This window comes from Synchytrium microbalum (assembly GCF_006535985.1).
Source record: "Synchytrium microbalum strain JEL517 chromosome Unknown SmJEL517_scf0029, whole genome shotgun sequence".
NCBI classification, from domain to species: Eukaryota; Fungi; Chytridiomycota; class Chytridiomycetes; order Synchytriales; family Synchytriaceae; genus Synchytrium; species Synchytrium microbalum.
Window position 1 is genome coordinate 121,225 of NW_022158378.1, and position 24,666 is coordinate 145,890.

Consider the following 24,666-nt stretch of genomic DNA (forward strand, 5'->3'; position numbering starts at 1 on the left):
GAGAGCTGAAGGTGTCTGTTAATGCTGCCATGCGCTTTCATCAATGGGTAAGCATAGTTTACTGCACTAAGTTTTTTTTCTTCATCACGACTGACTTGTCCCCTAAACCTGCTCGTAGATAGCAAATTTCCTCATTGCCAGTGTAGTGGTACACGGCATCTTAACATGGGGTGTCTACACATCGTTACAGGCAGCACCACAAAACACTGTAGCGTGGCAGTACTTTTCTATTGGTGATCCGAGTGCTTGGACTAGATGGAAGAGTCGAAGGTATATTTTCACACAAAAACAACTCAAGAAGGCAAATGTAAATAAAGAAGTCGATTCTTTACATAGCTTCACCTTTCTCTTTGGAATCATCGCCCTCTTAATTTTGATCCTGTTACGACTTTTGGCTCTACCAATAGTTCGACGTCGCCTGTACGTCCTCTTCGTAGTCACACACTCTTACATGGCTATACTCATCATTGGACTGGCTGCCGTTCATGCATCAACTTGTGGATATTACGTACTTCCTGGAGGTGGTCTCTATTTTATCGAACTGGTTGATCGTCTCTGCACCTGGTTTAGTGATACCGTTATGGCTACTGCCACGATTGAGGAATGTAAATACATACGTCTTGATGTGCCTGTTAAGAGCACGTGGCATCCAAGTCAGTGGACTCATATTCAGATACCTTCTATTTCGTATGTCGGTCATCCATTCTCGTAAGTGCTTGATATCAGTGTCTTTATTTGTATTATACTCATTTGAATCGTTTAATAATTCCATGCCCTCTATTTTAGTGTCACGAAAATTCATCGTAATATGGCCACGTTCATCATCAAACCATATCGAGGCTTTACCAAGAAACTATTCGAGTCTCTTGCTGAAAAGCTCACACATGACATACCTGTCAAGATATCTTCTCCTACCGGTGGCATGAGCTTCAAATTGGATGAGTGAGCTTGCGTTCAAACATTCTTCCGTCGCTTTTCTCGTTTTTCTTTCCATGTAGAAACTCAATTTATTCCTGTCTTTAGAGTCGACACATTAGCTGTATTTGCTGCTGGATCAGGAATAACAGCCGCCTTATCTGTCGTGTCATCTTGGCTGGATGATGAATTACGCACTGGTCAAGTGTACTTGTTTTGGGTAGCGCCTTCTCGTGCTCATCATGGACTTAGTGTATTGACTGGTTAGTGCTTACATTGTGTTGATAATATTTGATCATAGTATTCACAGCTGTTTCATCGACAGAATTGATGAACCGTAAGGATTCTCGTCTGCGTGTTGAGTTGTGGGCTACGCGTGACTGTGAGTGTGAATCTTGAACGTTTTTTCTAGGGGTATTTCTTTCTTTCACAGACTAACTGATCCAACCATAATAGTAGTTCAAGCTAAACTACGGAGGAATGATGTGAATCAAACTCTTATTGCACCTGATCAACCATTCAGTGCTCAAGGTATTTGAATTTTTCAATATTTCAAGTGGGAACCAAAAACCCAAGGTTGTAATCATGAGTTATCTCCATAGAGCTTCTTTGGACCATGGTCATATCGAAAATGCAATTTGGTGATGTCTTGGGTGGATTTGTATGTGGTCCTTGTGGATTTACGAGTGATGTACAAGCCGCATTCAACTCCTCCAAGGTTGTCAGCTTGGTTCATGTTGAAGGCTATCAGTGGTAGAGCTAGTAGGATATATCTTGTCGATTTTGAGTAGGACATTCGCTTGTTTTGTAGATTCCTTTTGCTTTTGTAGATCCTTTTTAATATTTGGTTTAGAGAACAGATGCCCAAGTCTAGCTGGAGTAGATCGAGTCTTAAGCGTCCGTTAATTAGACCAAGCAAAAACAAGGAACAGATCCTCGTAAAGGCTCCCTGAACTGGCTTCATCCACAAACGATAGTATACGCTGGTAAACCCTGCCTCGAAAATCTTGACACGAGAAGTTTCAAAGTCGCGCTGCACAAATTGTATAGTTTCTGTGAGCATCAAGCATCCAATTGTCTGGAAGCATCAACGACACTGGCGAAAAACATTTCGTCCATTACCGATTAGTTACAATCAGGTATCTCAATTGGCGTTGGACCCCACATCATACGATTGCAGGAAGCCAGAGTCGACCGGCCAACGTTAGAATTGTCGCAGATGATGGTCGGAGGGCTCAACCAATTGAAACACTTGCAAAGGAGAAAAGACAACGTGTAGATGTCAGATAATTGAATACAGCTGTACTATTCTAGATTCGTAGCTTCTTTAGCGTAGAAACATTGTCAGGTACATTTTGTCAAGATTCAGAATGATTGCTTCAACACACAGCCGTAGACAGGACATATTGACTTAATCACATCCCACTCCAAAATCACATCGGTATACGCGCCTCGTCTACTCTCCTCTCCTTGATGTTCTGCCTGAGAGTACACTTTTCAACTCGTATACACCAATCCAACAAGAAAAGTCTCCAGAAACATGCTAACGAAAGGAAAAAGTGCCATGTTCCTATGAAGGCCACCTAAAACAATCGACTGTGCTTCTCACAAACATACCTTCGAATCAATGAGATGTTGTCCCGAAATGTAGCTCAAATTGAGAATGTCTTTGTAGATTTTAGCGAGACTTGTTTCTGTGACGTTGAAGACTCCTCGTTCCTTGTCGCACTGACAAAACAACGTTGATCTGGTCGGTTGATTGCAAAACCAAACCCGAGAGCTTCATCAACGGCACCATAAGTCGTAAAGCAGGATAAAAATCACTCCAGTATCTGGCCATAGCTAAGATTCAAAAACGTGTTTTAGTGCTTTTAATGCCGGCATGAAATCCCACAAACCACCAACAAAGACCAATAAAAGACGTGAAAAGACAACGTGTGATAGCACAGAACTCACTTTCAGATAGTCTTTGAGTACCTTTTGTCGCCTTACTGCCTGTCCAAGCTTGGATTTTCGAAGATGCGCCAGTGACTGTGAAACATCTCACACAGGCTGAAATTGGACGTCTGAGTGGCTCCGGTTGTCTGGTGGCGGCTTCTTTTCCCTTGTCTTTTTGAGCGCTCATTGTTTCCCCAACTGCTTGGCAGCTAACATGTTTGGACAATGCATGGCAAGTAAGAGCATACGTTTCTTCTGGCGTTTCTTCGAGAGTTATTCTGAATTAAGCTTTGATTTATTTTTCATTCAAAGCTGACTGATATACAAAAAATATCTGTACTCGAACCTACAAAAATGCATTCACAACCACACTTCGCGTCCTCTGTATGCAGATCTACAAATACCTTCCTTGCAGCAGAGTACAGAACATCCGTTTCATATTCCGAAATAGAGTTCCATGCTAATTGCGCACGCTGATCATAGCGCCCCAGTCTAAATTCGACTCCATTGCTTTGCAAATGACGCAAACAAGGAAGACACACACTGTATCGCTTCCAAGTGCAATGCAGACACCACAAACTATGAATGGTACGTATATCTATCTCATCGAGTGGCTAAATCAATTTGATTCAGAAGATCCACTTGCCCAAAAAACCTCCGACACAGATCAATTTGTTTCTGAACCTTGACTCAAACCCACCAAAAAGCGCATTTGAAGCTCAGATAAAACACCTCTCACGCATCTCATTAACTCTCAAATTACCTCATATAATAAATAGGCACCACCTTCACCCAAACTTCACCAACTCCTCTTCCAACATCAAATGGCTGCTGCCTCCCCACCAACCCCTCTCGACCTCCTCGACCCAGACGCGCTCGCCAACCCACAATACACATTCGGCACTCTCGCCGCCGAAGGCGACCTTCTCGCCCAACGCGGCTCCTTTGCCGAAGCTATCGAAGCATACACAAAAGCCCTCACCTTACGTCCCGGTGACAAGCACGTCCTCGTCTCTCGATCCAAGTGCCACGTCCAGGTCGGATCCCCGCGCTCTGCACTGGAAGATGCAGACAGTGCGCTGAAAGAAGATGGGAGTTTCTTCAAAGGGGTGTTTATGAAGGCTGAAGCATTATATGCGCAGGGAGATTTCGAGCTGGCCCTGATGCACTATCATAGAGGACATGCGCTAAGGCCTGAGTTGGCTGAGTTTCGGATTGGAATTCAGAAGGTATGCCTTATGGTGGTTATGGGTGGTTTGTCACTTTGTCAGGAACACGTAGTACCCTGTTTTTGCTAACACAACTACATTGTATTGTCAACAGGCACGAGAAGCAATCGAAAACTCTGTTGGGGGACAAGGCCGTTTCCGTATCCGGGTCCCACAACGCATCCGCAAAACAATCGCACTCGCATCCACCACCAACTCCCTCCCCACCCAATCCTCCACAATCCCAGGCTCCAATGCCAAAACAACCGCACCACCAACCCTCATAATCCCATCTCCAATCACCATCCCAGCATCTCTCGAAGTCCGCTTACTCGGTGAATTATTCGAAGATAAAGTCTATCTCGCTGGTCTAGCCCAAGATCGTGATTTCTCTGATTTCCCTAACGATGGAGTCACCGCGCTTGCAAAGGAAGGGCTAAGGTATTTGAATACGAGGGTTGATTTCTGGAGGCAGCAGAATCCGGGGACAAAAGTTACCGGCAACAGGAAGGTTGTCGTTGATGGCAAGGATGAGAAGAGTAAGAAGGCGAAGGTTGGGAAGGAGGTGAAGAAGAAGGAGGGTGTTCATTCGTGAAGAGTAGATAGGAGGTTAGAGAAGATGCATCTTGTTGTATACGCTTGAGAAATATATCCACACCAGTTTTACAAAGCATATGTGATAAGGGAGATGGTTCAACGTCAATTCGGTCGCATAGAGAGAACAGCATATCTTTTTTTTTGTGCAAGTCCATCTTCATTTAAAATCCCGAAACTAGTTTACTATGGCTATATCTATGATACAAGTTCCAGCTCCATCCTTTCCAACCCAATCATACATCCTCTCACTTCATAGCCAATGCTCCACTCACAGCTCCACCAACTCCAACCAAATCAATCAAGAACGTATCATGTCCATACATGGCATCCAACTCATAATACGTAACGTGATCATTCCCACCCTGTCTCAACGCATCCGCAACCTCCCTCTGCTGCCACACCGGGAACAGCAAGTCAGACTGCACACCCAACACAAGCGTCGGGATATGCTTGGCTGGTGATAGTCCATCTACGAGTTGTTTCATATCCTGCTGTGGGTTTGTTGGTTGGTAGTGGGTTGATTCGTCTGATATGTTTACAGCTGGGACGGAGCATGACTGTTTATCGGTTGACTTAGTGTGTGATTTACGTGTGTGGGGTTGTATATTTGGGTCTAGCGGGAGTGGAGCCGACATGTCGAATAAATCCATGGCTTTCGATATATAGAGAAACGAGTTTGGATCGTACTGTAAACACCACCGTTCACCCTGATGATCTAGATACGTCTCAATCAAAAAGTCGGGACATAGGGCAGGCACTTCATCAGGTCGAGATCTACGTCTGCCAAACCTCTTTTCCCATTCCGGGCCACTGCGATACGTGATTGTCGCAATCTGTCTAGACAGCTTCATGCCTACATGTGGTGGAATCCCATTATAATAAAAGCCTTTATTCCAATGCGGATCGGCCATTAGCACCTGTCTCTGTGTATGGCGGAGTGCAATCGAGTATGGGTGTGATCGTGCTGCGGCTGATATTGATACGATGCGGCCTACACGGTCGGGGTATAAGGCTCCTGCAGCGAGAGACTGCATGCCGCCCATCGAGGCACCTACCGACGCGTATAGCTTGTCGATTCCGAGATGGTCGAGGAGACGGAATTGGGCTCGGACCATGTCGAATATGGTTACTATCGGGAAGCGGGTTGCGTAGCGTTCACCGTCTGATGGGTCTATCGAGGCTGGACCTGTGGAGCCGTAGCAGCCGCCGAGTACGTTGGTGCAGATTATAAAGAATTTATTGGTGTCTAGTGCGTGGCCTGGACCTGTTGTGAGAACAAGGAGAAGAGTGTTGTTGTTAGTTCCAGCAAAGAAATGATGCGTGCAAAAAAAGCAATCAACTCTAGATTTTGTTTTATACAACAAATCCAACCCCAACACACTGATGATACGTACCAATAAACTTTTCCCACCACCCAGGACTCATATTCCCTGCATGCGACTTGGCATGCGAGCTCGCACTCAACCCTGTATGTACCAATATAACATTATCCCTCTTCTCATTCAGTTTTCCCCAGGTCTCATACGCCAAGTGGAATTCCGGCAACACACCCCCATGATGGGTATAAAAGGGAGCATTATGATGATACAGCGAGTAACCCGACACGACATTCTGATAATCGGGTTCTGGACCACCATCGAGCGATCGTTCTCTCTCTGCGTTTTTCTCGAGACAAGGGAATTCGAGAGGTGCGTTTGATGGTTTACTACTCCTATGGGTGCTGCTATCAACTGATTTACTGACTGGCTTTACGGGTATTGGTTGTTGATGCTGCAGTGTTGGCAAGATCGTAGCAGCTGGAGCAAGAGTAGTATTCGTAGTAGCGATCGGTGGGATCTGAGCCTTTGCAGATATCGGTTGAGGATAGTATCTATGGTGAGGCAAGTCCATGCTTACAGATTGTCGAACGGCATTGGTTGGTTTTGAATAGTGTGCTTTACTGTGTAGAGTTGGGTGCTGATGCTGTATGCGAGCAAACAGTCGTCCGGAAGTTGATGGGCTACGGAGAGCCATTGCTGCTGAGCTTGCTAGGAGGATGTGCTCGTAAAGTTACTAGTTCTCGTCGTCGCTGCTTTGGTTTTTTGAATTGTTAAGCGAGGTGGTGAAGCAGAGAATTGAATGGTGCGATTACAAAGCCACTTATAAAACGACGAGTTGCTGAGAAACCAGGAGTTTGATCTGTGCCTTTTTATCAGCAAATGTAGACGTTTTTATACAAAGTAGTATTCCTCTTCTTTCTATCGACCAGCACCACGACGGAATCCACCTCTTCCTCTATTTTTTGGATAAAAAATAACCTGGTGAGATTGATATATGGAGGTGAAATTTGACATAACATAATGATTTGATTGCTGTCCATGGAGGTATGTTGTCAATGCGTTCCACCAACAATCCACACTTTTAAAACCAGCGAAAAAAATGCGGAAATCAACGACTACACACCTTCCACGTGTATTACTGTTCTGCAATGTACTCTTGCTGGCGCTTTGACCACGAATGAAGGCAAAGTCAGTTTGAATGAGCTTCCCCAAGAATTCGGTTCCATTGGTAGCGTCGACGGCAGCCTTGGACTCCTTGAATGTTTCGTATTCTATCAGTGCGTATCCCTAATGTGAGAGTGGAATAAGTAAGATTGCAATGCGAGTGAGAGTAAAATAATCAGTTGAGATATAGAAATGAAACGATTGTACATGAAAAAAAAGCCGTATCCTACAACAGTTTCATATGTAAATCTAACACGCACCTTGACAAACCCAGTACGACGATCGAGATTCAAATGTAGTGATTTGATGTCACCAAACTCTGCAAACTTTTCCTTGACATCGTCTTCTGGAGCTTCTTCGTGTAGGCCAGTGACGAGAATAATCCATCCTTCCACAGCTGGTAAGATGAGTATATGTATGTGTTGAGTTAGAGGTTTGATGGTAATTCACTTGCTATAACTTGTATTCCATGAATTTCAATGTCAATAATAGCGTACATCGTTGTGCTTTCCCAGTTGCTTCATTGTTTTCTACAGACTCGAAGCCAGCTTGATTTATTTCATCATGGTGGTAGTCAGCTAAGTTGAATATGGATGTTAGCATGGAGTCCAATATACAATAATCCACATACAGCCTTCGTTCACTATGTACCAGTCTGTTGCCCGAAGCCTCTGCCCTTCCTTTTTGTTGCTGATGCCTTGACCTGTTCGGTATTGTCTACATAGAAAGAGAGGGAGGAGAATGGTGTTGGCGTAAAGAATACATACAAATCAAATCAAATCAAATCCATCTATTGTTGATGCTCACCATCATCGACAATCATTTCGTTTGTATCGAGAAAGTCACCCATCTTGTTTGCAGAGCAGAGACAGTATGGTAGATTGACACAGACGCAACGAGAAGCCAGCTAATATTATATAGGTAGGAGCCTTTTGCCTTATGTATGCTGTGTGTGCGTACAGCTCACTCTCTGTGATTTTTGGAGAAACTTGAAATTTGAGCACTTGCTTCAAGCCCTTTGATCGTTGTTGTGGCCACCGCAGCCAAATAACAAACGATAAATCATCATAGATAAACCACTTAGGAATCATGTTATTGTTAGATATTGCAAGATTAGTGTTTATATGGAAGGCACGCTAGATGTAGAAAGACTCGATAAACTAAATACAAGATTGCATTTATCATCACAAAGTGAATTGCTAGACAAGAGTCTTTCGTCTTTCGTAAAGTGAAAACCCGTCCTGTGCGTCTGTATTGCTTCGTTTTGAAACCCTCGAGTTAGAGCTATTGGAACCAAGGAACTGTGTAGGAGGAATCGCGGCGTAGATATCACTATAGGTTTTAGTTTCGATTTTCACGTAAGCTATTTGAACTTCTTTTTTCCCTTTCTTCGCAAGTCTTACGTGGCAGCGAAAAATGGTGGAGGAAGCTGGGGCCTGAAATTCAATATTTCTCGGTACCAAAAGCAACTCATTATCTATAATTTTATACAGTGAATACCTCGATCTGGTGCTTCAGCTACTCTACATTGGTTTAGGCTGATTTCAAACGAACATTTGAGCGATGACTACAAATGAGCACAAGGAAATCCATCTGGTTGTTTGCCAGGTGAGTTGAAAGATGCATTTAATGAACTCCATTTGTGTTGGATTTCGGAGCCTGATCGTCTCTTTACTATGCAGCATGGACTGTGGGGCGTGCCAACGCACTTTAATGTCTTGCTCAAGCATATGGAGGACGTGCATGGTGATACTGAAGTGAGAATACTGAATTCGAATATCAGCCAGGGGTTTCAGACATGTGAGGATCTTGTTTGTGTTGGTCGCGTAAATGAGTGCATTTCTTGAAAACAAAGACCTTTCCCTTTTTAGATGCCGGAATTGATCTAATCGGAGACAAACTAATTGAATTGATCCACGAAACAATCGCCACGATGAAAAAGAAGGATCAAACTGTAACCAGGATATCATTCATCGGGTACTCATTAGGTGGCCTTGTCATGAGATACACGATAGGCAAGCTCTACACCACCCACTTCTTTGACACAATTCAGCCAATCAACTTTGTGACCATCGCGACGCCACATCTCGGCATCCGTAAAAAGGGAAACCAGACCATTGAAAAAATATTTAATTCCCTGGCCTCAGCACTGACGTCTCGATCTGGTAGTCAAATGGCATTAGAGGATGTATATCTGAATGGACTACCGCTGCTAGTCGTTATGGCGATGCCGAACTCGCCGTTTTACAAAGCATTGGGATTGTTTAAAAGACGACAGGCCTTTGCTAATATCAAGTCGGACAGGACTGTGCCGTATACTACTGCCTCGTTTAAAGAGAGTAATCCGTACCATAGATGGGTGCCTATGAAGGGGTATGGAGATGAGTATCCAAGTTTGGTGAAACCGTCGACTGTGCCGTATACGCAGCTGCCTATGACGACGAGGGGGAAAGTTACGTTCAGTATCTTTATTATACTGAGCCCGATTCTGGTTCCGTTATGGCTTGCGGTGGCTTTACCGACTCTTGCTGGTGTAAGTCAATTACATTCTCGTGATTCTTGCTTTTTTTCTCTCGCTAGTATTGGAGCGGTACCTGATCAAACCTCATCCCCGATTCTCTTTTTTAGTGGAGCGCATACTACCATATAACCACCAAACCAACCGAGACTGAATGGGTGTGGAGTGACAAGGACTTACAATTCCACGCATCGTCAAACCCGGAGCTACTAAAAACATCAGCACCAGCTCAACGTGCTTATATAATAGAACAGCTCAACACGCTACCATGGGATAAAGTTGATGTCATGACTGAGCGTAGCCATTCTCATGCCGCTATAATTGTTAGGAATGGAAAGGATGGATCGTACGATGTGACGAAATATTTAGTTGATACGTTCGCTAGGATCTAGTTTTGAGGGACTGGTTTGTTTCTGGTGCTTCTGCTGCTTTTGAAATACACATTAATATTATTTTGATTGGTGATGGGTGGTTTTGGTTTTAGTGTTGAGTTGTTGTTGTCGCTCAAAGTCATTCCAGAAGGGCGAAAGAGGAAGTGGGGAGAGCTGAGAGCATGATTTGTCAGGCAGAGCTGCCATTTTTCTAACATTTTCACCTCTTTCTCCAACTTGCACAGGAGGAGAATGGAACCACCGGCCAACCGTGCTTGAGTTTCTCTGCTAGCTGGGGCTTGGATGGAGCCTATGCAAGAATTCTGAAATACTCTAAGTCTGTTGAATTTTGCTGTTGGGTTGATTGTCACGGCTTTCACATTTTCATTTGGTTCTAGTGACTTTGATGCCGTCTACGTATACCTTCCACCTAATCACATGTGCTTGTGATCAAAACGACTCCATGACTCTGTGGTTGTGCCAATATCTAGCACAACTATCGACGGAACATCTTTTCTCGTTCAACCACAAAAAAAATCACAATACCAACAAAAGAATTCGAGAACGATCAACACGTCACAACCATACCTTTCAGGCTGCACTTGAACTCAGATTAACACCATCCTGTCCATCTAAGGCCCTCAACTTTCACCAGCAAGGAAGTTTGAACTGCAAAAGTTGTGCCAAGACTTTAGCATTCTGGAATTTGATTTGAAATGATGAAATATGTAAGAAAAGACGGTGTCACTTGTAAATATGGTTCACTGTCATTCACAAAATCTCTTCGAAACAGACTTTGACTATCTTCTTGGCTCTTTTCGCAATCATGTACGCAAGTTGGTATATCGCCAACAACTTTTGAACAACCGTGATCAGTTGAACACCAAACATGAATCTGAAAGCCAGTCAGAATGATTGGGCTCCGTTAGAAATTCTCATTCATCAACTCACCTTCCATTTTTTTTTCGCAGACTAGCAGCCACAGCCGAATTCTCAGTCACGGTCGGAAAAGGAAACTGTGTGATGGCAGACCCTACACAAGTAATCTGCTGCCTCAAAGATGACATCCCTTTTAATGCAACCATCGGTGTTGCCTCCCTGACTGGAGCAGAATCATGTAACCTGAATGGAGCAACGTTTTGTTGTTCGTCAGGTTGTTTGCAGAACATTGCACAGAGAGATTCGTGCTGCATGTATACTCATAACTGAGACCAAAACACTGGGTGGTGGTTTCAGTCTGTGAAAAGGTGTTGCACAAATATGTATTGAAGGTGGTTTATATAGACATTTTTTGAACATCATTCTTGTCTCTGTGCTTGATATTGATGTTTTCGTTGGTGGTGCCCTTGAGTGGTCGCTGACACAACAAACCGTTGTCTGCCGCAGAAAAAAGGACGAACCAAGAAAGCAGCAATTTGACAGACCAACAATGCAAGGTTTTACGATATACATGAGAGGAACCCAATCATTCTGTGTGTCTAAACTCCTGATTTCAACAAGATCAATCACAAGCGGCGGAAGAAATTACGGAAACCGTTTTCATCAAAGGTAGCCAAGGTGTTGTCATCTACATTGTGCTATCCCCCATCTATGAGAGAGAGAGTTTATCCTGTTGTGCTGGGTGATTTGCGGTTGGTGTCAAACGGCTCACGGTGGGGTGTGCCAAATGGTGGTAGGTTTTTCCACACCAAACATAACAAACCTGTCCAAGAAAGAATTCGAGGGCGTCCACGAACTACGCTCAACAGCATTCAAATCTCTCTCTGTGTGAAAGTTAACGAGAGATCAGAGATCTTTCCACCAAACCAAAAAGAGCCCATTTCCACAATTTGTCAAAGAGGCGTGCCAACACTTTTTTATATTCAAGATCTCGATTTAAAAATAATAAAATATGTAAGAGACCAGTCATTTGAATGCAATTCATATACCTCTCTGCTCACAGTACTGTCTCATACTAGACTTTGACGATCTTCTTAGCATTTTTGCAATCATGTACGAAAATTGAGTTAGCACTGACACAAAATTAAGCAAGCATTGCAAGAACTGCTAAATATCAATTCAAACTGATGCTGTGTCATGGATAGTAAGGCACAGCTTGTTTGCTGTACCAAAGATGTGGCATCAAACGCAACAGTCAGTGTTTCGTCGCTGGCTGCAGCACAGTCATGTAGTATTGGCGCTACCTCGTCTCATTGCTCGTCTGGGTGTGTGGAGATGCTGCAAAGGAGAAAGCATGTGCGTCGTTGACGAAACACTGAGAGGACATGTGTTTTGGACACAATCTGCAATGACAACTGTCATAACAAATGTTTGTTTGTTATGACAGGACTCAATTCAACTTTATACAAGAAACGATTTTGCATCGACGTTTAAACGATTTACTTAATGTATGTGCGGCTGCCGTGTGTACGAGGTTATGGAGGTCTGTTGAGTCACTACCTCTTGGATTTATGGCTTTACGTTTCATTTAGGTGGTTCTTCATCCTCGTCGTCGTCATCGTTTTCTTCAACAACGGTCTTCACTTTTTTGGTTACTCTAGCTGTTTTGCGTGTTGCCTTAGGAGGAACTTCGACGTCAGTGTCATCATCGTCTGCAGCAGCGGCCTTGCCTTTCTTAGACGTTGCTGCTTTACGTTTCTTTACAGGCGGTTCTGCGTCCTCTTCAGCGTCTTCATCAGCAGCTTTTCCAGATTCATCTGCTTGCTCTGCGTCACCTACTTTACTACTACTACTACCTGTACCAACCTTCTTACTCCAAGTCCTCACAACACTCCCACCCTTTTCAGCCTTCAACATACATTCCGAATCCTTCCATTTGCTCCCCTCATCTCCATCAACAACATAATCCACCCACGACCGACACAACTCCCCAACACACTCCAAAACCGATGCATTAGCCTTCCCTCCACCTTTTACACTCCCCGAATGATTACCACCCTCCAGCGTCACAAGCCAATTTGGCTGACGCATCTTCGTCCTTGTCGTAGCCAGTATACCCAAATCACACATATTATCATTACTTCCCGACACAAACAGTATTGGCCGTGTGAGATTTTTGAGTAGCGCATCACGCAATCCACCCGTATGTCTCTCGTTATGTAGCGGGTATGAGAATGCTAATACAGCTACACAATCCGTGGATGGCAATGCAGAGAGTGCTGCTGATGCTCGTGCGCCCATTGACCGGCCTGCGAGAATCCATTGTTTGGGAACAGTCTTGACGTGGGTGGCAAAGGAGGGGGATTGAGTATATGTATATACTGCTTCGTATTGCTTGACTCTGTGATCGAGATTTAGTGATGATGCAGTGAAGCGCAGTGTTGTGAAATTGTGTTTGGTGAGTGTTGTGGCGAGGGACGCCATTGCGGGAGAGTTTAGGTCACCGCCTGCGCCATGTGCTAGGATGATTCCTATTGTGTCGGTTGATGGTGCTGGTGGTGTTTGGATGCAGCATGGTATGTCTGATTTGGGGAATGGGATTGTGAAGGATTTTGTTTCCATATTGTTCACTACTGAAGGAAGGTATTAGATGAAAATATAGATATGAATTAAAGAGATAACATAAGGCATGCGTTGCTCTCACCTTTGGGCCTTCTGTTCCTGACAAATCTCAGTTTGCGTCCGATTGTGACACGAAAAGTGTGGGGTGAGCACGTTGCATTTTCAAACAAATTCATTCCCAGAGTAAGCAAATACTAGGGACGATGCCTCCTAAACGTGCCGCAAAGGCCAGCAAGACCCACTACGAGCTCTTATACTTTGGCGTTCGGGTAACGTGTCGTTCTGTGTTGAAGTCACTGAATTCAAACCAAAGATTATTTATTTTGTATAATGCATTCTCTTTTTTCGTTTTAATATATTATTTGATGTTTCATGTAGGCTCGTGGAGAACTCTCTCGTCTCTTGCTCGAAGTAAGCAGAGTCCATTGATTCAATGTTGTTCATCGAGGCTCACAATTGGGAATTTAGTGTGGTGGAGCAGAATGGAAGGACATTACTCCAGGTGCTGACTGGGCTAAATTGAAACCGGATTCTCCATTCGGACAGTTGCCTATCTTGAGAGAATATGGTAAATGTTGGAGACAAGAATGTGTTGCAAATACATGAGTCACTGCAGTTTTTCGTGATATATGTCATGGAGCTCACCAATTTCATTATTGTAGGCAAAGGCGGTTTGGAATTCACCCTCGCTCAGTCCGCTGCTATTGCTCGATACCTGTAAGCACTATCAACTTTCAAACCGTTACACGCGTTTCACTCACCCCATCCTATTTATAGAGCAAAGAAATTCAACTTTATGGGCGCCACCGACCGTGACCAAGCCCTCCTCGACTCCATCCACGAATCCCTAACCGAGATCTGCACATCCTTCTACAGGTTCAAATACTCGAAAGACCCTGACGCAAAGGACGGGCTCTGGGAGGACTTTAGCAAAGTGTTGGAGAATGGGGTTGCTAAACATGAGGTGTTGATTGATGCTAATGGTGGAGACGGGTGCTATGTTGGTGATAAGGTGTGTGTGTTTTGATTTGGGTTGTCAACATGAGGGTAATCATGAATGCGGTTTTTGCGTAGATCACGTACGTGGACATGGCAGCTTTTCTGTTGATTGAAGATATAATCGACTCAAAGCCCGAAACTAAGGAGATGCTGGAGGAGAAGGCACCACTCTTGATGAAGATTTATGAGAACGTGCATTCGTATGAGCCTATTCACAAGTATATTACTAGTGAGCGTCGAAACAAGTAGATTGTCTGCTGCTATTCAAAAGCTGTTTGTATATGCTTTACTGAACCATCTCGAATATAACTATAAAAGACTGTTGCCCAAAAGTCAACCGTCGCGCTCTCAATTATTATGCATGTTTCTTCTTACTCCCCTTCTTAATCGCATTCATGTTAGCCTCCTGTCCCCAAAGCGACGCAAACACGCGTCTCTCATACTCGTAGCTTGCTTCCGTGTCTGGCCCTTCATCAGCTCTATTCACTACGGATTTCATGGCACGCAGGACTTCAACCGGGTGGCGAGACCCGCCTTTACCACCTTGTTCGTACATCATCGAGTGCAGCAGACGCACACATTCTTCGTAGACTTGGTCATCGTTGGACGCCACGTCTGCGAGGCCGAGCGTGAGTGCTTCGGGGGCTTTGAGGGCGGGTGTTGAGAGGAGGAGACTATGTGAATGGGATGTGGTGAGTTGAGTGAAGAGATATGATGCGCAAAAAAACCAACAAGAATTCACGGAATATACCGTAAAGCATTAGATCGTCCTACTATACGAGTCAACCTCGTACCTCCCTAACAAACCAACAATCAATACCTCATAATGCAAGCGCTACAGCAATGTATACATACACCCCATCCAGGCGTAACCCCCATAAGTATCTGCACGAATCGCAACGAAGCACTCTCACTCATAACCCTGAAATCACACGACGTAGAGAGTTCAGCACCTCCTCCAAGCGCAAATCCTTCTATCGCTGCACATGATAGTATTGGTAGTCTAAGATATAAGAAGTGGTGTCAGTGATCCCGTTGACTCACTTAAGATAAACTTTTTTTTTTGTCCGTGTACCTGCGAAGCCGTAAAAGCGTATTATGCATCAGTCTAGCCATATCGTCACCCGCTGTAGATGTCATGAATGATTGGCCGTGTGATAGATCTAGCACAAAAAGAGCAGTGTTAAAATTGCAGGTTTCCGTCAAGAACACAGATAACGACATACCAAACCCGCTACATAACGTATTCCCTTCACCCATCAATATAACACCTCCCAGTCCATCATTCTTTGTACTGGCACCTCCATGTGCTGCCTCACTACTCGTACATTCACGTTCCAATTCATCAACAACATCAGCGAATTCCGACATCATTTTCGGGGAGAGAGCGTTCCGACGTTTGAGATTAGATAGTTTTATGGTTGCGATACCTGGCGACGTGTATTTTTCGAGGATGACCTGGCCATGGCCTTGGGTGCGGTAACTGGTGCGGATTGAAAGGATGTCTGATTGTGTTGAGGATGAGGAGCCGAAGCGAGGGTGGAGATGGATGTGCTGCCGTATTACGGGTCTTATGGTTGGGATGTGTCGTGCTAGTGTCCCCATATTGAAGCGGTTGAGCTTGGTGGTATGTACACGAGTGTTGTCTTGGAGCGATGGACGCATTTGAACACTGCGAGGTGAGTTTGCAACCTTACAAAGCTTTCAACGTAATTTCTTGTAACAGACGCGCTATATGATGATTCTTTCAAACATACACATTGGATTGTCAGATCAAACCAACAGGTATAATGATATTTGGTATTTGTTTCATCCTTCCTTCTCCAAACAACTGCCCTATCTACGTGGTGGAATTCTCCTAGGATCAACTAGCCAGCTAGCTACACGTGGGTGATTCCCCACTCGAAGATACGATGTGTAGATGGCTGGAGCCGTCTTGTTGAGCTGCTCTTCAATGGCCTCTGAGATTCCAACCATTATTTCAACATTGAGGAATAGTGCTAGGTCGACGTATGTGATCTATACGGCGAAAAAGGGTGAATTGAGTTCTTGGATACCGGTTTGACAGAGATGTCTGTTCAGAACACTGTACTTGATCTGAGACGTAGCCAGTAGATTCCTTCAGTAGCTTTTCATGAATGTTTACGAATCTGGGTAGTGGTTTGGCCAAGAAATATGCCAAAAGATCGCCCTATTTGCATGTCAATGTGAATTGTTGGTTGGTAATCGAACATGACACCTTTTCAACCAATACCTTATCTTCAGGCTTGGCAACAGCAACCTTTCTCAAATCCGGCTCGAAATCCAAGAATGACTCAAACACTGAATCGAGATACGCAGTCTCTGTGACAGACCTCCCACATAATCCCAATATCCTCGCCAGGTATCTCTCGATACTATGAGATTGAGCCAACACGATGACTGGTTCACCATGCGATTCGTGGTAGAGAACGGGCAGTTGGTTGAATGGCATTGATTGCTTTTGGGTTGTCCAGTTCACGGGGAGCTCGTCGTGCCATGTTACGTTTCTATGTGAATGAAAGTATTGGCGAATTGAAAGGAGGGAATCTAGAGCAATAACATTGTGTTTTACGCAAACTCCATGATGAGACGTGAGAGTTCTCCTCGTCCTCTTGCAGCGAAATACAGCAGCTTGAATTTGAATGATGATGTGTCGTTGTTTCCGACGACGCCGTATTGTGGTTGGTATCCGAAACTGTATTGCTCATTGTGAGCATGGCCTTCGTGTCCTATGAGTGGATTTATAGGAAACTGTGTGAGCTTTGGACTTCAAATCACGACACGAATGAAATGGTTGATTTAAACCATTGGTTTGTGATTGATAAAATTACCAGAGACAGTAGATATTGCCAATAAAAGCGCTATGCAGCAAAACACGCTTTGTTTGTAATGGTTGTTCAACATCCTCATTGTCGTCTCCTCCTTTTTTGGTCCAAACATTTAGCACGAAGAGATCAAAGTCAATTCCCAAATGATTTGAACAGAACAAGAGGAGGACAGATTTCCGCAATAGATGCAGCCATGACTAATTTCATACTGGTTTTACTATGCGCTACTGTCATCATCTCTACGAATGCACTTTCTGACATTGGATCATCAAGTCACAATAACTCATTACACTGGGGTATGAAATGGAGTTTGATGTTGAGTAACGCGACAGTTTAGTTTGTTTTCTTCATTATACTTACTGCCATATTACATTCACATCTAGGCACATACCGTCCAAATCTCTATTTCGGTACCAGGTCGCGTACTCCAGATGCAATCATAACGGGTCTCATGTGGCATGGCGTCTCCGAACTCAATGGCTTATCACGTATGATACACATCTAGTTGGAAGTGTCTCGTACATGGAACACGTCGAAAGGAACATTCACCACCGCTCACTTCATCTTACAGAAACACGACACTCATGTGAACAAGGTGATAACATGCAAGGATATGGATACAAGAGGCACGATGGTAGAAGTTTTGGAGAGCAGGAAATACGTGATGGGCTCAATAATGTCACTATTACCACCGAATTTGTCAAGGTTGATGGTGCTGGACCAGGTAATGCATAGAGAACGCTGTTAGTTTTTTAGCCTTGTCACGTTGGTTGACACGTGTCTCTGTAGGTGGAGATTGGGCTGTTCGTATTAGTGGAAAGCCGATAGATCCAGGTACATTCGCAATCGATTCGTTGCAGTACGATAGGTTTTTTTGCTAACCCAAACGAATATTTATACGCAGACGTGACTGCCGATATCTCCATGATATTTTACATGGGAATTGAAGAAGAAGGAGGATCGTTTCAGTTGCTTAGTGAAGGCACTCAAAAGGTGTGAACTTGCGCTTTATTGATATTCGATACACTGACAAGCTCACAATTATGTGGATGCTATAGGGAATTCCCGATGAAGTAGTTCTCGCTGGCCATACTCCTCATCAAGGGAATTTTGCATTTGTGGTGTCTGGAGGTAATAGTGCTAGTGGAAACTGACAGAAAAATCAGATTGCTCAAGTGTGGATTTGGTTTTTTGCCTCAACAATTCATTCTCTAGATCCCAACAATGAACCACCGCCTGTTGGAGGTCCATACCCACCTCGTTACGATGGCATCCTGACAGATTTAGACCAAACTGCATTTCTTGGTAGTAAGATTGATCCGAAAGGGTTGTGGACTTTGAAAGGTATGCACACTTGCTTTCTGGACTTTTGTCAGCGTACCAGGAGACTCGAGCTGGAATTGAAGTTTGAACATGCTTTGACCACAATTATTGAAACTCAAATGTAAATTGCTTTAGATGTCCTTGTAAAGCATTTCGTAGAACGTGCCAAAACAATCATTCAGAACTATCAAACACCCATGCTGGATCCTGCTCATCTGATTCGATTGCCCAATGGATTTGGTGGATCTGATCCTAATGTGTTTATTGTACAGAAGACGTTACGTGCTCCGTTTCAGGTTGGAAATCACTTGCGTGTTCATTATAGCCACAAGTAAATCTTCTTTTTGCTAAAATTCCTTTGTTTGAATCTCGAATTAGTTTGATGTAAGCTTCGTATCACAGATATCTGATAATTTAGATGCGAAAGAAGTTCTTAACAAAGGTGAGGTTCAGCTTCCGAATCTCTGATAATGCAACAATCATTGATCCTTTCTTGTTAGCTGATCGCATCAGTGGTCCGTCATTGACCAAACTGATCAGAGAACGAGCTACAGCATTTGATGAAAAGTTTGAAGATTTGTTTGGTTTGAGCAAGAAGGGGTTCACTTCAGATCAAGTGGATTTCGCAAAGACTTCTCTTGGGAGTTTGAATGGTGGGATTGGGTATGTAGAGAGTTGAAGATTGTTGGGCCATTCCGTGGTGATTGCAGCCATCGTTTTTTTGCTGAAGTTCTTTCTACAAATATTAGATACTTTTATGGAACGTGGGTCGTCGATCGTGCCGAAGTAGACCCTGACACCGAGTTTCTTGAAGAAGACGACGACGACGAAGCTGAAGATGATTATTTTGATACAAGTGGATCTAGAGGTGGTCAGAAGAAGGTCAAGGCCACGCCTAAGCCACAGATTGAAGGACCGATAGAGTTGTTTACTGCTACGCCGTCACGGCCGTTCTTTCCGAGGGGGTTTTTGTGGTATGTTGGAGAGTGCGACCTGAAAGGATGATTTGTATATAATGGCCATTTTTTCTCCATCACAGGGATGAAGGATTTCATTTGCAGTTAATTGGTAAATGGGATAATGAGTTGAGGTACGTTAACCCTTATCTATAATGATACCGTATCGGTTGTTTTTTTGCTAAGCACCTTCTCACAAATAGTCTGGACATAATTGAATCATGGGCAAATTTGATCGAAGATAATGGATGGGTTGCTCGTGAACAGATTCTTGGAGATGAAGCACGTAGCAAGGTTTGTGATTTGTTTTTGTGTACTGGAAGACACCGTTCCGTGCATTGATTTAGTGTTACATATTTTTTCGCAGGTTCCAAAAGAATTCGTCACACAATTTCCACACCACGCCAACCCTCCAACTCTCATTTTACCTGTTTGGGAGTTTATTGAGAGGTTGCAACATCAAGCTGATCGTGTTAGCATTCCTGGTTCAGGTCAGTCTTGACGTACATCCGTCAAGAGATCCCTTTTTTGTTATTCTCCAAACTCAAGCCCACCCTCCTTCCAGAACCAATGATTGGCACAAACGATCCTGTATATCTCACACAACGTCATCTGCTCGACAAGGAACTAGCCATGAGCTATCTGAAACGCATATACCCCAAATTCAAGCTCCAGTACGAGTGGTTTAGAAGCACTCAGTGGGGTGAAATTGAAGAGTGGGGCAGAACGAGTCGTAGCACTGAAGCGTATCGATGGAGAGGTCGGAAAGGTGTTCATACTCTGACGTCAGGTAGAGTGCCAAAAAAAAACAAAAGTTCGCGAGAGAAGCATTGACACTTTGTTCACATACAGGTCTCGATGACTATCCGCGAGCTACCGACCCAAGTATTGGTGAATTGCATGTCGACTTGTTATCATGGGTTGGATTCTTTGCAAAGACATTGCAAAGTGTTGCTGAGCAGATCGGATTTGAAGAGGATGCTGCCTTGTATGCCAAGCATGTTAAGGATGTGGTGTATAGTCTTGAAGGTACATCCTTTCTGTGTTTGTTTCTGTTTTCGTCTAAAAAGCTAAGGTTCCTCTGCTGAATTCAGATTTACATTGGAATGAAGCAGCCAAATGCTTTTGTGATTTGACTGTTGGTAGTCATGGTATGTAGTCTGTTATGAGGATGTGGCTATCCCTACAAGCAATACTGACGTTCGTTTATATTTTTTTGTCAGGAAAATCGGCTTTTGTAGTTCACAAGGGCTACGTTTCACTCTTTCCATTACTGCTTGGATTGTTACCTGCCAATGCTACTCAATTGGGAGCTACGTTGGATCTGATGAAGGATGAACAGCATCTTTGGACACCGTGAGGAATTTATATTGCGTGGAGGTCCTTTTTTTCCCTCTTCGCTGACAATGCCTTTTTCTCATCTAGATATGGGTTAGCATCTCTATCTCAATCTGATGCGTACTTTGGTACACATGAGAACTATTGGAGAGGACCTATATGGATTCATTTGAATTATATGGCACTGTGGTCCTTGTACAAGGTATAGAAAATATTTGATTGGTGCCTTTCTCGTCCCTTTTTTTACTCACCACTTTTTTCCATCAGAATTATATGCACGTTCCTGGTCCATACCAAAGTCAAGCCAAGACAGTGTATAAGGAATTACGTGAAAATCTCATTAACAACATGTTTAGTGTGAGTATTCAAACCTTGATGATAACAAAAAATCTGCTTAAGATGATATATGATATTGACTTGTCAACATCGTAGGAATACCGTCGCAGTGGATACTTTTGGGAACAGTATTCACCTATAGACGGACATGGTCAAAGGTCACATCCATTCACAGGGTGGAGTTCACTGATTACGTTGATTATGGCTGAGGTTTATTAAAACAGGTTGAAGGTTGTATATGTTTTGCAAATGAAACAATCAGGGATACCCACAAAATTTGGTGTTTTTGTTACGTGTGTTTTGGAGTTTGTGGCGTTTGGAAGACATTGTGTGTTTTGCAGACGGACTATAAAAGAAGAAGCCTAACTGGACCAGAACGTCGTCACGACCATTTCTTGGGATGCCCTGGGTGGAGATCCGTTACGAACTCAAAAGTCTAATATGCAATTTCAGGTCACCTTTCACTCTTCCCACACTACTTGGATTGTTGCCGAATAATGCTACTCAATCGGGAACGATGTTGAATGTGAGAAGGAGCAGCATATTAGAACCCTGCTGAGGAATAAAGGGGAGTCCGAATTTATATGAGCCATCCTCTACAAACGCTGCCCGCATAATTCTGCTCTTCTCATTTCCTATTCCATGTCGAGTCATGTCTGTGTGCAAAGAGCTATCGAAGAACTTCAGCAGCACAATGTTTGAGGTAAGTGGCTTTCGGCACGTAACCACGAAAAAAAAGCGGTCAGCAATTTGCGACAAATGGTGACACGACTTTACAATCTCATAGTACTTTTGGAATCAGCAGCATGCATCGAGATAAGGTCGCATCCGTACAAGAAGTATTAGTTCACTATTTACTTGGAAGTGTATTGAACAATATATGGTAGTTACAAAGAGAGTCTCTTACTACCAAGTTCATGTGTGTACGTGTTGTTGCCTATGCATTGGAGACGATGATGTGCGTTAATTCATGAGTTCCAATGAACGTTAGCAGAGTACAAAAAAAACCAAGTGACATAACATATCTGTATAGAATCCAAGCATCCACCAAGAAAGTGTCCATCCACCCATCATCTTTCAAATCAACCAATAACCCAACTGTCAGTGACCCAGAGAGGAATGGCAAGAGAGCGTCCCAATTGAGTCTGGAAGTGTTTGACGTTTCCAGCCTGTGTATTGCACTGAACATTTGCAACCAGCGGCACTTTCTCAAACCACCAATCATGACATTTGTATTAAATTCACAGCTAGAAATGGATGGGATTGCCGAGACAAACCCGCGCACTTCATCTTTGCCTTCTGCCAATGACTAGAGTGTAAGGTATTTCTGGTACGACCGCAGCAGCTAGATTGGCAGCTAGCTCCTTTCGAGCGATTAAACGGTTACTCTGGGAGCCTCCTCGAGGGTATGATAAGTAAGAAAAACAAAAGATGTGAATCCCTTGTTTTCCTTGTTGTATTGCCCCCAACACCACAGGCATCTTGCCATTCCTCATTGAGATTCTTGTAAGAGAGATTGATTGATTTGTAAAAGATTTGATGGAATTGGATGGATGAGTCCGTAGATGGATGGTCGAAAAATGTTGGGTTTGATGTTACGACAAAAGCTCAGGAGAAGGCTTGTTTTGTACCCTCCAGATAATAGTTAGAGTAGCAATAATTACGCGCCTAGAGCACCTCCAATCAGTATTCTCTCATTCAAGGCTGCACTTCAATCCATAAATCACGTAGAAATCATGATTATCACAGTGTCAATGTTGTTCTTTTGACTAGCCCTCTATTGTGTCGAGTTCGCTGGTTGAACAAACAACATTAGTCCATAAATGCCCTTGGAATATCCAAAATCACGTCTCTGCTACCTCCTTAACGCCCTTTACATGTTGTCAGTCGTGTTTACATGAGTTCGTTTTGGGAGATTATATGATGACAAGCTGATTCAAATGGCAAGGCCACTGCGAAACAAAGCCGTCGTTATGACTGACTCTAAAGGACAGATCTCTACCAGGAGGGTATGTACGCTGTAGTCCTTCATTGTCAAAGTCAGTTTGTTCTAATCTGACCAACAGTGCATGATGAACAAGTTACTTACTAGAACTCTATGCATCTTCATTACAGAATGGCGAGAATGGTGTCTACCGTCAAAACAAGTTCTTTGCCGTTGGTGTTGGTCGGTACGAATCTCAACATCAAAAACACGTTTTGTTGTGATGGACGTTCATTACAGTGGTTTTACCTCGTGTCACGACCAAATACGGAAGACCTTGCTCTAAAGGATGCTCATATGCTTGATCTACGTACTAACTCGATGTTCCATATAGGAAAACTGGCATCAAGGCAAAAGAAAACGTAAAAGTAGACGACGATGGTATGGACAATATTGAAGACTTTTATCTGTCTGAACCAGAAGAACAAGAACAGGACGATGAAGTAGAAGTGGATCAACAGCAGCCACCTCAACAACGTGGACGAGTTAGTCGAGGAGGAGAACGTCAACATAGTGATGTCGATTCGGCTGCCCACAAGGAGACAAACTCGCACAATCGTCTTAATTCTGTAAATGGAAGCAAGAAGAAGCAGGTGCCACAACAGCAGCAACAGCAAGAGCAGAGAAGGAAGAGTGAGAAGAGTGATAGGGCTGGCAGATCTAGTCGCCACGAATCTGTGGATTCTATGGATATAGACTCGTTAGAGCAAAATGCACTGCGTGGATTGGGTAATTACTTTTAAACTCAAATGTAGCTTCCTTTTTTTGCTACATTGAGATTGACATGCACTTTTCATGTCGTAGCACGACGTACATCACGTACATCTGACAAACGTACCTCTATATACTCGTCCAACCACAGCACTCCCACATTCGCAGATATTGAAGGGTCACCAGATATCACAATGGGCGATGACGACGATGATCCTGATATGCCAGACTTCCAACTAAATACAGTCTACAGCCCACATAAACTCATAAGATCTGTTATACTCCCTCCAGACCCAGCATCTGCATCCAGAATAGGAAGGACTAGTAGTAGGCCTACCAACGATCGTAAAAGTAATCCATTCTTGGAAGATCGATTGGATACAGAGATAACTGCTGCTGAAATACTACAACATCTACGTAACAACCCCGCTACCATAAAAGCTCCACCTTCTCCTACTGCGTCCAATAAATCAGATGCAGACGACGATGAAGTTAATGAAGACGAAGAGGAAGAAGGAGACCGAGAAGAGCCAGCCAAGGCTGCAGATGAAGACGATGATGAAGAAGAGGACGATGAAGACGATGAGGATGTTAGTGCATCTGTTTTGACGTATCGGTCTGTCAGATCACCTGTAAAGC

At 43.7% G+C, this 24,666-nt stretch overlaps 7 protein-coding genes across 7 annotated transcripts; 3 read left to right on the forward strand and 4 right to left on the reverse strand.

Annotated features, from left to right (window-relative positions):
• Positions 1-3,677: 3,677 nt before the first annotated feature.
• On the forward strand, positions 3,678-4,656 carry SmJEL517_g04369 (uncharacterized protein; the record flags this gene model as incomplete). Its single annotated transcript, XM_031170297.1, has 2 exons — positions 3,678-4,082; positions 4,177-4,656. The coding sequence occupies 2 exons, from the start codon at positions 3,678-3,680 to the stop codon at positions 4,654-4,656; spliced, it is 885 nt and encodes a 294-aa protein (XP_031023713.1).
• Positions 4,657-4,903: 247 nt separating this feature from the next.
• On the reverse strand, positions 4,904-6,671 carry MET2 (homoserine O-acetyltransferase; the record flags this gene model as incomplete). Its single annotated transcript, XM_031170298.1, has 2 exons — positions 4,904-5,922; positions 6,053-6,671. The coding sequence occupies 2 exons, from the start codon at positions 6,669-6,671 to the stop codon at positions 4,904-4,906; spliced, it is 1,638 nt and encodes a 545-aa protein (XP_031023747.1).
• A 224-nt stretch (positions 6,672-6,895) lies between these two features.
• On the reverse strand, positions 6,896-7,991 carry SmJEL517_g04371 (uncharacterized protein; the record flags this gene model as incomplete). The annotated part of the gene is made up of 6 exons (XM_031170299.1): positions 6,896-6,932; positions 7,101-7,264; positions 7,402-7,538; positions 7,639-7,719; positions 7,793-7,858; positions 7,949-7,991. 6 exons carry the CDS (start codon positions 7,989-7,991, stop codon positions 6,896-6,898), a joined length of 528 nt encoding a protein of 175 aa, XP_031023746.1.
• Positions 7,992-8,704: 713 nt separating this feature from the next.
• SmJEL517_g04372 (uncharacterized protein) lies at positions 8,705-10,051 on the forward strand (the record flags this gene model as incomplete). Its single annotated transcript, XM_031170300.1, has 4 exons — positions 8,705-8,749; positions 8,824-8,941; positions 9,013-9,674; positions 9,770-10,051. The coding sequence occupies 4 exons, from the start codon at positions 8,705-8,707 to the stop codon at positions 10,049-10,051; spliced, it is 1,107 nt and encodes a 368-aa protein (XP_031023749.1).
• Positions 10,052-12,493: 2,442 nt separating this feature from the next.
• SmJEL517_g04373 (uncharacterized protein) lies at positions 12,494-13,531 on the reverse strand (the record flags this gene model as incomplete). Its single annotated transcript, XM_031170301.1, has 1 exon — positions 12,494-13,531. The coding sequence occupies one exon, from the start codon at positions 13,529-13,531 to the stop codon at positions 12,494-12,496; it is 1,038 nt and encodes a 345-aa protein (XP_031023748.1).
• Positions 13,532-14,885: 1,354 nt separating this feature from the next.
• Positions 14,886-16,135, reverse strand: SmJEL517_g04374 (uncharacterized protein; the record flags this gene model as incomplete). The annotated part of the gene is made up of 5 exons (XM_031170302.1): positions 14,886-15,204; positions 15,282-15,328; positions 15,386-15,533; positions 15,606-15,693; positions 15,757-16,135. The coding sequence occupies 5 exons, from the start codon at positions 16,133-16,135 to the stop codon at positions 14,886-14,888; spliced, it is 981 nt and encodes a 326-aa protein (XP_031023751.1).
• Positions 16,136-17,572: 1,437 nt separating this feature from the next.
• On the forward strand, positions 17,573-21,551 carry CWH41 (mannosyl-oligosaccharide glucosidase; the record flags this gene model as incomplete). The annotated part of the gene is made up of 21 exons (XM_031170303.1): positions 17,573-17,675; positions 17,763-17,867; positions 17,951-18,103; positions 18,169-18,213; positions 18,284-18,372; positions 18,438-18,510; positions 18,595-18,723; positions 18,838-18,998; positions 19,081-19,144; positions 19,203-19,365; positions 19,452-19,676; positions 19,742-19,792; positions 19,862-19,952; positions 20,026-20,149; positions 20,224-20,448; positions 20,511-20,687; positions 20,753-20,809; positions 20,882-21,014; positions 21,084-21,198; positions 21,264-21,353; positions 21,429-21,551. The coding sequence occupies 21 exons, from the start codon at positions 17,573-17,575 to the stop codon at positions 21,549-21,551; spliced, it is 2,496 nt and encodes an 831-aa protein (XP_031023750.1).
• Between the last annotated feature and the right edge of the window lie 3,115 nt (positions 21,552-24,666).